The following is a 14,219-nucleotide window of genomic DNA, read 5'->3' on the forward strand; positions in this document are numbered from 1 at the left end:
AGCCTTTCTATACATCATTTTCTTTAGTCCTCAGACTTTAACGATGTCGGCCTAATTACCCTTTTACCAAATAAGAACCTTGTGATTTAAACTGGTTCAGGTAATGTATCTTGAGTATAATAGATCTGAGCCAGAGTCTAGAGCAAGAGTGTTTCAAATGTCATTCAGCAGAACACTACAGCCATTTCCAATATGAAACAAGCTTAGCTTAGCCAATAATATAAGCTTTATTCTGAGGCTTCATGAAAGTAGCGTCTTCTAAACTAATTGATCTCTTTTGTGGTTCCTTAAAGGACAGGAACAAGTCACAGCCATATCTTAGGTTCTCTCTGTTTTCCACTCCCTGTGTGTTACTCTCTCTTCATCTTTTTCTTTATTGCCCCTTTTTTCTCATCTTCTCTGACCCCACCCTTTCCCTCTTCTTCATTAACACCACATGGGAGCAGCCTGCAGTGTGCCTACTCTGCCATGATATCTGTCTCACGATTACCTAAAACAATTGATCCAACCAGCTTGGATTTGAACCCTCTGAGGCACATTAACCTTATCCTCCTATGGTTTACGTGTCAGGTATTAGTCACAATGACAAAAAGACGTGAAAAATTTAGGAATTCAATAGGTTGCAGAACATGATAGAGAAACGTCCATGGACATAAAATTGTTAACCCAATAGATGTAGTACAGCTTGAAAATTATGAAAAATTCTATTTCTAATTAACAAGATTTTCAAAATCAGGAAGGTAAATAATTGAGTCTCTGTCAAAAGAAGAGACTTTTTGGGAAACTGAGATGAGCATTCAGTGTTCTCCACGCTTTCCTGAGAAAGAGGAATTGGAAATAGTCAATGTACTATATGTCACTTTACAAGACTCCGCAGAATGAAGCTTCAGTAATTCCCAATCATAAGTTTTGTACACATAGAACAGTCTAGAAATTATAAATTCCCTTAAGAATTAATTGCATAAGTAAAGAGAGAGTAGAGAAAAAAGATGTAGAATTCAAAATAACATAAAATTGGTATGACAGGTGAATCTGAGCAAAAAACTCACTCAGAATAGTCAGTCTGAGAACAACAACAACCAAAAAAAAAAAACCATCAAACTTGGATCATATATAATAAGAATATCTTCTTATCTCCTTTTAAAAAGATTTTTCTACTAAAATATTCATAATTTAATAATAGGAAAAACAACTTAAAATTAAGAAATCAATGAAAGGTATGGCAAAAAGTGAGAAGCAGTTTCATGGACTTTAGAAAAACACAGATTACAGGTACTGTGACTGCTATGGCTCCACCAGATGGGCTAAACAAGAACAGTGCAGGACCTGTGGACAGGAAAACCTTCATGAACCCCAAGAACGTGGACCTGTTCTTCTCTTTCATTAATGAGTTCAAAGGTCCTTCAAAATGGCAGGCAGAATTCTCAGATGGCTCAGAATTTCTACTCCTACATAAATACCAAAGAGAAATGCAAGGACACCCAAATAAAACATGCCACAAGAACGTTCTTGAAGCATGACTACAAGCACTCAAAGAATGGAAATAATTTATATTTCTATCAACTGCTAAGCACAATCATGAGTATATCTACAGTGGAATATTATTATGAAATAAAATAATTAAGAAATTATACATGTTAGGTATAAATAACTTTTAAGTGGCTGGGGAGAAATGGCAACCACAAAAGACATGTATACATGAGCAATTTATATGATTCATCTAAATGATTAATTTGTATGATTTATATGGGAAAGGTTAACCTATATGGAGAGAAAACAGATTCTTTTTTTGGCTTCCAAGGGTCTGAATGTACAGGGATATCGTTCTTTACCAGGAAAGGTGCTCTTTCTGGAATACTTAGTATAATGAGATAAAAATCAGCTGTGACAGTTGATCATCATTCTGATATACTGAACTTTAATTTAGTTCTATGGAATATAAAATATATTCAATAAAAACAAAGTGCATTCCATGTATGGTTTTGAAAGGGATTATTATATTAAATATGTTTAGGTTTTAAAAAATAGGCTATCTTTTATGAATTGATGTCTTGTTTTTCTTGAAAGCCCTAAATTTTTAAATATCTCTTCCATAGCCGTGACTCTGAGGATGAAGCTTCTTTCACAGAAATGTGAATAGAAGTTAGTGCCCATCAACTCAAAGCAAATCCATACAGACTGTCCATAAGATCCTTCACTAAGACTTTCTCAATAACTGTTTGAGAGGGTCTTTTCATAAAAGTGAGTAATTGTGCGCTTAAGAAACCCCCCAAAATATTTGGAATGCTTGGAAGGAGGGCGATGGCTCAGTCAAAAAAAAAAAAAAAAAAAAAAGATGTATACTGTGTAAGCCTGAGGACCCGGAATAATAAATTCTCACAATCCATGTGGGAATGGGTGAATGAGTGACCTGTATTTGCTGCCTGAGCTCTGGACATGCAGAGACAAATGTGACTTTGAGGTGCACTGGATCCAGTTCAGCCTACGTGGTGAGCTTCTAGCCAGCAACAGACCCTATCTCAAAACCCGAATAAACACAAGAAACACACTAGAGCGCATGCATCCACTCACACAGGAACACCCACAAGAAGGGTATTCTCTAAAAGTTGTTATCAGTTTGGGAGGGTATGACATCCATAGCCAGAGTGGTCAACACATTTTAAAACCTGGAGATAATGTGAGACAATGCAAAGATATTTCCTTTCAGGAAATGAGTGTTATATAACTAAAACAATAATCTTCCTGCCACCCTCAATTTGAACTTCACTTGATCTCTTCTCTGCTTAGGTATGTGATTTTCTGGGTGCCTACTCCTAACTTTACGAGTCGAAGGTAATCTGTAGCTCATTTAATGGGCCTGAGTTTTACAATTTATCAACATGCTGACTCTGCACATTCCATTTTAAGTACTCCATATTCTCTAAGTTTATAAAGATACTTTGTATTCAGCCAGGCAAGTGCCTTACTATTGGTCTCGTGTATTTATTAATTTATTCCTTCTTTAAAATAGTCTGGCCGTGGTGCTGCACACTTTTAATCACAGCACTTGGGAGCTAGATGCAAGCAGAGCTAAGAGTTCAATGCGAGCCTGGTCTACAGAGAGAGTTGAGAAGAGCCAGGACTGTTACATAGAGAAACTCTGTCTCAAAAAAAACAAAACAAAGCAAAACAAAAATCCTCACTTACATATCTAAGACAACTTTTGCTGTGTTTGTACATAGAAATGCTCACGTGAGAATTTTGAAAACTATAATATGAAAATCTCCAGGTAGATTAATTCAAAAATATTTAATGATTTTGCAAAATTTGGGATTTGTTTGCATGTCAGTTTTATAATTCTGAGAAAATTAAGGAATTTTCTTCATTCGGACTTTTACTATTCTGATATTTCTTCAATAACACACATTTTTTTTCTGTTTGCTGTGACTGTGTGTGTGTGTGTCATATGTTGCAATAAAAATAATGCCCATTAATTCTGAGCAAAACTTTTAATAATAATAATGACAACAATAATTTTGGACATTGTCTCATAAGAGCAGGCTGAACTCAAGTTCACTAAGGTCATCTGAAGGTTATTTGAACTTCTGATCATCCTCGTCTCTAATTGGATTCCTGAAATTCCAGCCATGTTCCATCAAGCCCAGTTATTATGTGGCTGTGGCGTGGGCGTTAAACTTAGGGCCTTCTGCATGTGAAGCAAGCACTCTACCATATAAGCTACATCCTGGTCCCAAATGTCCTACCTTGACTTTTCTGAATGCTTTATTAAGTAGCTGCAAATAATACTGTAATGTTTAGCATTTATTTCTTGTACTACTTATAGTTTCCTCATTAGTATATCATGCCAAATTTGTGAACTATTTAAGACAAATTAAAATGGCAAGAGAGAAATTGTACTTTTCAAGTATTACTACTCTTCTAACTTATTCATCACTGCACAAAAGCGTAATTACTTTAATTTCACGTTTGATCTGAATCTAAAACATACATTATTATGCTTCTTTAATAATGCTACATGTAAGATAGCTATGTTCTTCAGTGCTAAGCCATAGGATATGAATTGAAAAGGCAGCGAGCCTTTATTTTACAGAATAACTTTTTAATATAAGAACAAAGGTGTAAAAGAGTTTGTTATAACTAGGCTGAGTAGTATAAATATACCAAATATTCTTAAAAATTATTATTACACATATATGAGTACAGCCAAAACCTTAAAACATTATACTTATTTCTAAGTCTAGGGACAGGTTTCAAATTCTGATTTAAATTTCTATTAGAAGAATTACTTTAATAATGAAATAAATTACACTAGTAATGGCAAAAGAACAGAGAGACTATCGATAATGAAGCCAGTAAAGGCTTTTGTAAAATATGATGACATGGTTCATATCCCTGGCATGCACAGAAACAAGTGGGCATGTTTGTTATATACTTTAATAACAGCTCCAAGATGGAGATGCAGAATCCAAGACTCTCTTGCCAGTCAGTGTAGCTAAATCAGCAAGACTCAGTCCCAGTGAAAGACCTTGTCTTAAAAAATAAGTCATAAATCCTCTGAGAAATGACCTAGGGGTTGACTTCTAGCCTTCACACTCCCAGGCCAAAAGAGGAACAAAAGAACAAGAACACACACATGTGCATACACACACTTGCATACACACACACACACACACACACACACACACTGGCAAACAATAATGGACTATGGTCTTGGAGGTTATTGATCATATTCAAAATCAACTTCAAGGCATTCAAACTCATACCAAATGTGTGAAGATTGTTTAAACAGAAGGCTAATCAAATCTCATTGTTCTTAATTTTGTGTGAAGATCTTTAATTACTCTGAAAACACAGCTAATAAATTTCTCACAGAAATTCTCAACTAGACTAGTTTACCTGAAAAAGCACTTTATAATTTTCATATGTTTTCTTTGGCAAAAAGAACATTTATAAAAATACAAACAAACAAAAACTCAAAAATACCCCATTACTTCTAGCATGCTGACAAAATTTCAGTAAAAACAGAAATATTAAATGAAAGCAAAAATGCAATTGATAGTGAAGTATAAAGTTTAATCTTAAGTTATCAATTAAAAACCTAGAAACAGTAGAACAAATTCCCTCTTCTTTTGAGCGCTGTCTCCTTATGGACAACTGCACAGTTAAAAAAAATGGTCTCTCATGTCAAACCAGGACACTGTTGCTATTGAATATTAACAATTTGAATAGCTAAGAGATAATTTGTCAATCAGAATGAAGAAAACAAATGTCTGTAATATGTACTATGGTTGCTTACTTAAAATTACAATTGTGATTGGTGTTCTAATACTGAAAAAGAAAGAAAACAGCAGTCTAAAGAAGAGGTTACCAATGACTATTATATATTAAGATATTTTATAATTTAATCCACAGTAAATATTCAAATAGCCTATTGCAGTCACACTCTTCCCGTAGCCTTATATATTAAAATAAGATAAATTTCAGTCCCACAAAGTATTCAAAATATATAAAATATGAACATAAGAAAGTGCTATTTCACACTTAACATGTACACATTTCTCATAAGTTATCACTACACAAAATCTCACATATAATATAGTCCCAGATACAAAAAAAGATCTTTTCAATAGTGAAAGTTCGTATTGAAAGTTGTAAATAAACTGCTATCAAGAAAACATGGTGTTAGGAGCATACTGGTATTTAACATTTTAGTATTATAGAAAATAAAGTGACTTAAAATGTATATATTTTGAAATTCTTCAAAAATTGACTAATCTGAATTATATTGGATGTGTTAGCATTGAACTCACACACCAATATCATGACACACATTTTTGTGCACAATGCATTTAAATATAAAACACTTAGAACATTGCTACTCTTACAAATCACTTATGATGGCAAATATATATATATTACAAGGATGATTAGTGAACTAAAGCAGAGACATCAACCTAACCTCTTCATAGAAAAAATATAAGGCAAAATACACAGCAAAATTAAGTTTTGACTTGTCAAACTTCATGTCAGTTTAGCAATTTAAAATGTATAGATTAGTAAAAACACTATAGTATGAAGTAGAATACAACTATAAAAATTATTTTATAGAAATAAAATAAAATATAGAAGAACATAAATAAGACACAGGCGATCCATCTTTGGCTGTTATTAAGAACTGTCCATTATAATTAACTTAGATATAATGTAACATATTAACCGAGATTTATTTGTAACAATAACAAAGTGACTTGCAGTGAAAAACATGCATAAAGTACTCCTAAAGTTTTTAAGTCCCTTTTCTCTTTCTTTGAAGATGCTATAAAATCATGATTTCCTGTCCATACGGTTTGTTGCTTGAGCACACTTTCCGGCTTCTTGTTTGTGATTCAGTATAACTATAAGGAAAGTCTGATTAAATTGAGTAGTTAAAATATCGCAGCACCATGGTCACCTTTTCAAACCGCAAATCTGTAGTGGTATTTCAATTGTATTTTAATAAATAGAGCCTGCCTGAAGTTCAGAGAGCAAAACAGTCACAATGGCCAGCCTTACGGACCAGGCCACAATAACACACACCTTTAATCCCAGTGGTGCACGCCTGTAATCCCAGAACTAGAGAAGGTTTTAGGACACAAAGCTCTCATACTCAGTCTCATTCTGAGATCCCTGGAAGCAGGATCGCCATTTTCGGACTGAGGTCGAGGTAAGGGCCAGTGGCTGACTGCTTTGCTTTTCGGATCTTCAGGTTGAACCCCAATTTCTATCTCTGGGTTTTCATTAATTGTGCCTCACAAACCTTTGGCACTTGCAAGTAGCTACAGAGCAGGAATAGATCTACTTTAAGGTCCCAAATTAGACTTTGAAGTCCTTTTACTATCAGTCAGGAGTACCAGGAGCTAGGGGTAGTGCTGCGATCTTGTAATTTAAGTTACTGGGAGAACCACAAATTCCCGGGCAGCTCATAGAAACTCTACCTAAAAGCACATTGTAAAGATCTGCGGAGCTGCCACAAAGCTGAAGATGTAGACTTGATAAGTTCTGCTCAATGCCCTGGTTTATTTATTCTCACCTCGAAAAAGCTCCCGCCACACAAATCACCACTAGTTTTAATTCTCTGGCTTTCCTATCATTTCTCCGAACCACATCTCTAAAATGACCTAAAATCGGTTGATTTGGGTACAACCCTAGTAAAGCCATGTACTGAACATCATTTCCAACTTCTCCAGACTGGCCTCATGACAGATACAGATCCTATAGTTCCGGAGGAAGGGACAGTCATGAAAAACAGAAAAGGAGGAATACAGAGGTGCACAGAGACACAGACTGTGGACAGATAAACATAGAACCAGAGACACTTCCTATTTAAAACCTCAAATATACAAACGTGTATAATGTGCATGCCCTGATTATTTTTTGTCTCCCAAGGGAAACACTGGTCAGACAATGTGGGGGCAACGTGAGGATTATTCACCTCATATCAACATTATAGGATTAGTTCCTTTAGCTTATTTCCTAATTTTATCTATGCTTGGATTGCATAAGGATCCATCACTAGACAATTGGTTGCCAATCCAAGAAGTGATTTAAGTATCTCTGAGGAGTTGTAATACTTTTATCTGGATGATAACAATGCCGATACCAGTTTTGTGTAAATGTATTTATAAATATCTACAAACCTTGAATCATGAGGTTCAAATAGTTTTGTTATTGTTTGTGTGTATGTTTGTTTTTTCGAGACTTGGGTTAAGGGCAAGGATAATTCTGTACTTTGCTTGTCTACTACTTAGAAGTTTAGATTTACTTCAAGGTAAATAGATCATAGGGAAATAACGGAATATTTATGAAATCCAACCATTATGTTAGGAGTTAAATGTTTAGTATTCATCCATTGCTAAATATATAACGCTGTAATAATTTTCTTCTTCCAGATGAAAACTAGGTTTTTATATTTTTTAAGGTACTTTCATACAAGTTTTTCATACACCACTGTTATCTTCAGCATCAAGGAAAGTCTTTATGTGACAAATAGTGTTAACTAGTAGTTTGTTGACAAGAGGGGTAACAACTAGTTGGTGACAGAGCTGATTTTTTCAACATTTCTTTCTGACTTTAGAACTTAATCAGTCTGCTCTCAGAATATAGACAGGCAGGTGATTGAAACTTCTGCCTCACTTGCTTCTGAATTTCCAAGATTGTGGAGCTGGTATCGTATGCTATATGGAATGTTGTGATTGAAATTGGGTTCAGCTGGCAGGGAGACCCAAACTGATGAAGCAGGTTATTTGTGAGCATTCCCGTGAGCATTGTTAATAGTTGTGTAACACCATTCAAGGGGCTTTCCCATCCAGCACTGCTATATTTTTATCTGTAACAAATGGTAATGATAATAACAGGTGATGCTAATAAACCCATGGAAGTGTTGTGAGGAAGACCTGAAGCAAATAATCTTATGCTTGTGGCCATAATTCATTGTGATGCTTACTGCGTCTATGGCCATAAACATAAGATTATTTGGTTTGGTAGGCTCCACGACTAATTATTTGCTCTAAAGGAGGAACTTCAATCAGGTTACTATTGAGAAAAGTGGATTCCATTTTTCTAAAAAACAGCTTCCCTGAACATCAATAGGAACAAAAGAGATACCATCAAAGAATTTTTGGGGGATGAAAAAAAAGCTTTATTAAGTGACATGAATTTTAGTTCTACCATCTGATGGTTCAAATTATGTGGAGCCTGGATTGGCAGAACACTAATAATTTGTATCCTGTTCCATCTGAGCTCTAATCAGTGGTATACTTCTCTATGTATGAGCAATCTGGGCCTCAAAAACTGGTCACTAAAAGCCCTTTCTTTTCTGCAAAGTTAGAAATGGCATCACACAGGCTAAAAAGGTTTCCTATAGAAGGTGGGAAATGCTCTCATGTTTTCCATGGTTCAAATTTTTAAAACATGAAAAGTCGGAAAGATAAAGTTTATCCTTAGAAAACCTCAATATTACTTGGGCTGCTAAAAATAAACAACATTAAGGTGATCTAGGTAGTCTAAACATAAGACAAGATAACTTTGGCTCTTAGGATTAGCATAAGGTAAGTATACTAGCAACTTTTTAAAGGTATTTTCTGCTCAGGGTATTGGGTACTTATTCTTTCTCTGTCTCTGCCATCTATCCTCTCTCTTTGTCTCTCTGTCTTTCTTTCTCCATCTGTGTGTGTGTGTGTGTGTGTGTGTTCATGCACCTAAATGTTCAGTCAGATTATAGGAGCCCCCGAAAGACCCATACTTATGGGCTTGTCTATGTTTAGGGTTAATTGGTACATACAAGGTATATGTTTTAGAAAATCTGAGGTATCAGCTATGACATAATGATATTCCATACATCACAGTTTCATTGTTTTAAACAACCTTGTTCTAGCAAGTAGTTTAGAGTGACTTTCTGAACATAAATTTGTGTATATTAATATATATATATACTTATATTATTTTCTGAATACCAACATTAAGTGAAGCACCTCTCATGGTCAATTAATTATACATTGATATAATTACTCAAACAAAAAATAAATTGTAGGACAGACAAAAAAATTAATGTTTTAAGACTTGTTCTACAGAAATAGGATTCTTTATATATGTTATTTTATTTAATCCTCAAAATAATCTAATAAATCATTTTTTGTTCTGATTTTTAAGTAAAAGGATATAATTTAAATGACTTTAGGTGTATGGATAATTAGAAAAGGAATGTTTTAAAAATCATGTTTTTTTTTTCCTTTCTTATTGTATTTTGCAAAATGTTAAGACTGTAAGAGCTGGATTAGGATTAAGAAGGCATACAGAACTAAATTATCGATAAACCTCGAGATTTAAAACACGGTGTTTATCTGAAGATTTTAATTTCAAGTTAAAAAATTATCTCCATCTCTTAGAGATTTGTTAGCAGTGAGTATACCAGATGTGATAACTTTAGAGGAACACTTTTAAAAAAACCACAAAAGTTATTTTATCCTGTTTTCACACTAACAGCAGAATGAACTTCACGCTACAGGTTAGGAACATTGGCCAGACTCAGAGACTTGTCGCAGTTACAATGGGTTTCAAGCTGTCAGTCAGAAACTGGAAGCGACCTAATGAAACAGATAATCTATTCCAGGGCTCACTACACTAGATTTCAGAGTGACACACACAGCGGTGTCCTCTTACTTTGCTATAAGAACCATGAGACTATGGAGAGATTAATACTTTCATTTTAATGTAAAGCCAATGATAGCAGAAAACTTTAAACTGTGAAAGGGAACATACATAGAAATGTCAAATTACTAGTTTTAGTGAAATTAAAATGAATATTAAATTGAAAGCTGCACAAGAGGCTGCTTTCCTGAATAAATACATAATTTATAAAAATTTTTTAAATTCTCATAGTGAGAAAAGTATCAAGAAGTCTATATAAACAATAGGAGAAAGTTGATCATGAGCTTAATTAGTATTTTCTATAAAATTACCTTTCTCCAAACATTTGCATTTTGTTTGCTTTATATTGAAAAAGTTGTGTAATATGAATAAGATGTTTCTAGCAAGAAATCATAGTTTGCATTTTTCATATTAGTTTTACATAGTAATAGACACCATTGAAAAGCAAGAGATTACTTTTTTTAGGGGAAAGCAAACTGAAACTTTCTACCAAATGCTCCTTCTCTTACAGTAAATATGCAAACTTACTTTATCCTAATTAGTTAATTCAATTGGCAATATTTTTCATAGCTTGGTAAATCAAAGAGCAAAATCTGTAGGAGCTCTATTTTGAAACAAAAAGAAAAAGTAGACAAATGTTTTAGGTTCCCTTCAGATTTCAGTGGGGACTTGAAGAATTCCTACGGAAAAGTTGTAAATTGGTAGCTCAGAGTGTACGGCATGCTTCTTACTCATGTGACTATAAAGTGAAAAACAGCTACATCATTCCAAAGAGAAGACTTCAAAGAAAGGGTCTTCTATGAGTAAGTGGGACTACGGGGTTACACAAAGCCAAGAGCACTTACCATGCACTCCAGGTGCGAACAGCATCAAGAGCATGAGCAGCTGTGGTGGCCACATGGCTGTGTTCTCAGGCGAGAATGCCTCAAGAATGTGTTCCGAAGGGAAACCAAATGAGTATATTCCTGGTTCCTCTTCTGTATTCCAATAGCAATGATTAAAAACAAACACAACAAGAGAAAGAAAAATTCCTCAAAAATAAGCACGGCTATTCCAAGTCAGACACCTGCAAAACAGGAAAAAAAAAAAAAAAAAAAAGGAAAAGAAAGGGTAGGTTATCCAAAGATGATATTTGTATGTTAGTTTCTTGAATAAGTCTTGTATTTTGTGCCTAAAACAAGTTTCCCACTTTCTTTAATGAGGAGAAATATCATATACTAAATGAATAAACAATCCAAAGGACATTACTTATGCAGTTATTACCAGTTTATACCCCAGCCTCAAGCATGTGTGAAATAATTCTGTCTCTACTGGACAAATTAATTTAAATAGTATAATGCTAAATGTAAATAGAGATTTATGGGGGGATTTATTTAAACATTTTCCACAAATAAAATGTTTTCTTAGCATTAGAATAAATGTTCTCACTTATCACCACTTGTAAAATTCATGGTATTCTAAATACTAAATACGCTGCTGTTAAATAACTTCATAAGATCATTGATTACATATTATGTTTACATGAGAAGATATTCTTATATTTCATTGTCTAAAACTTCAATACAGAAATTCAAGTTGAAGTACTGCCTAAATTGAAATTTTGATGACACCACACCTAAAAAAGATATCTTATTAAGCATATGCAAATATCCTTAAAATTATAAATGTAAAATTTGAATACAAAAGACTTAATGCTAAGAATTTTATATAATGCTCATTTAATTGATATTAAGCTTTATTTTGCTAGATTCAAAATAATAATCTTCCTGAAATACATGACTTTATCATGAGTCAAGTTTTCACATTTTTAAAATCTTTTTGTAGCACAGATATAATGAGCATAGTCTTGGGAGACAGCCCCTTTATCTCAATTACTGTGCTACTGACATCGTGACCTTATGTTAGCCACTTAATAACTCAGGCCCTCACTTTTCTGGTATGATAAATAAAGGAATATTACTTAATATTCTTGCAAGAGTAGAAATAAGTGAAGCTTAACATTAAACTTCTAAAATGCATAAACATATATAGTGGGTAGAATAATATTGACATTGCAATTGCTACATATACAATATTTAATGATTTAAAATACAATGAAATTAATATATAATTAAAATTAAACGTTTGGTATAGAATAAATGTTAATGACTAGGCTGCTCATAATCTACAATCTACATGAACATAAATCTGTCTACAGTCTGAATATTTGTTCCTGAAGAATGAAAATTTTATGATAATTTTTGCAATTTACATGTTATCAGTAGTTTATCTAAACAAACATACTTTTATATACATGAAACTTTGATTGGAACCTTTGTAAAATAATCCTGTTCAAAAGCAATGCGCAGAAACAATAAAAAGACTAAGGATATTATATTTTAAGTCATATATCACAACCTGTGCTACACCTATGAATTGCTAATGACTATTTCAGAGTCATCACTATACACACAGTAGCCATGCTTCACAATATGCCTTACAGAGATGCTAATGTACTTCACAAAAACGTCTTTCTCAACATAACTGAACGTGGAAGACTCACTATCAACAGGCGCCCTATGTGGTACAGTTAATGCCTAGAGACAGGGATCAGGGCAGCAAGGAGAAAGTTGATGATTGGAACACAGGTCCCATTCGTCACCATTCAATATGATGTCTGATGAGAAAAGCACTACTCAGAAGCCAAAGGAGCTTGAAAAGAAGTAAGACCAAGTGAACCACACATTTTCAAACTGGTACTTTTAATTTAAAAATCTGATACCTACAAATATCCATGTTTTTATAGAGAAATACCATCTGCAGCAAATCTCGAATATGCAAGAACGTGTGGCTCTTGTGCATGTTAGAACAACAAAGTGCCTCGAGCTGAATCCTACTGATGCTCATGCTGACTCTAAAACACTAATGTTTTCCTCTACAACCTGATTCTGAAGAACTACCAAAAGCTTCAAAGACTTTTCTTTTCTTTAATTATTTATTTAAGGCTAATGGATAATATATGAAATAAATACTAACAAAATTAAAACAGAAATAAGGACTTGAATGTTTTAGTCATATATTTTTAAAATAGTTCTATCCTCCTTGGCGACTTATAAGGAACAAAATCTAATCTTCTTTAATGCTTTCAAATATTTAATTCAATGCATTTATGTATGCTACAAGTGTGCACTGAAACACTTGTTCATATTAAAAGAGAAAAAATGGTAGTTTGAGAAAGAATAATCTGGAATAAAGGTTGGTAAAATTGGAGATTAAAAATGACAGTATATTGCAGAATTATAGCCATGTAGCTTGGTAGAATACTCAAAAATATAATGTAGAATGTCTACTACAATGGAATAAAAAGCGTTTTGAAAGTAACGCAAAGAAAAACAAATTTAATTACTGGCATGACATTGAAATATGTCAATATAAATAACCACCGCATTCTCTGACTCTAGGACAAGCGCAAGTATTAAAAGTGAGTATATCTTTGGAAATTATAGTTCTGTAAAATGCTCAAAATTTTTCAACCATTTTTTAACATTTGTGTACCTGATTTTTGGTCTTAATATGGAACTATTTACAGTTACTATGGACATCAGCAGATGCTGAGACATTAAGTGATTTCCTTAAGTGACACATTAAGTGAACTAATAAACCAATTGCATTTAGGTAAATCTAAATATGACATGAACAATAATTATTTAAGTCTTATATTGACAGATATATACTTCAAAACACATTCCAGTCAAATACACTATGACAGAAATAAAATCCATTATAAGTATATATTTGACTTGAATTAAAACTGATGCTTGTTCTGTGCATGGTGGAACATGCCCTTAATCCCAGCACTCCGGAGGGAGGCAGAGGCTGTTGGATCTCTGTGAGTTCGAGGCCAGGGTGGTCTTCAAAATGATTTCCAGGACAGCCAGGACTATTACACAAAGAGACCCTGTCTTGAAAAACAAAACAAATAAAGAAGCAAAAACTGGCATATTATCTGTTTTTTATTTATTTAAATAGTCCCAATTTCCTTTTTAGAATCACTC

The 14,219-nt window shown here is 33.6% G+C and overlaps 1 protein-coding gene across 25 annotated transcripts in view; it reads right to left on the minus strand.

Annotated features, from left to right (window-relative positions):
• Adgrl3 (adhesion G protein-coupled receptor L3) overlaps window positions 1–14,219 on the minus strand; it is a 752,737-nt gene that overhangs the window by 472,184 nt on the left and 266,334 nt on the right. For all 25 annotated transcript variants that reach the window (XM_041671395.1, XM_041671374.1, XM_041671372.1 and 22 more), the window contains one exon: window positions 11,031–11,251. In XM_041671395.1, the coding sequence (XP_041527329.1) occupies window positions 11,031–11,085 (55 nt within the window). In that variant the 5' untranslated portion in view covers window positions 11,086–11,251. The remainder of the gene's footprint in view (window positions 1–11,030; window positions 11,252–14,219) is intronic.

The sequence above is a fragment of the Microtus oregoni genome, unplaced genomic scaffold (genome assembly GCF_018167655.1).
Source record: "Microtus oregoni isolate MIOR12 unplaced genomic scaffold, Mior012 000021F_ref0000039, whole genome shotgun sequence".
Taxonomy (NCBI): Eukaryota; Metazoa; Chordata; class Mammalia; order Rodentia; family Cricetidae; genus Microtus; species Microtus oregoni.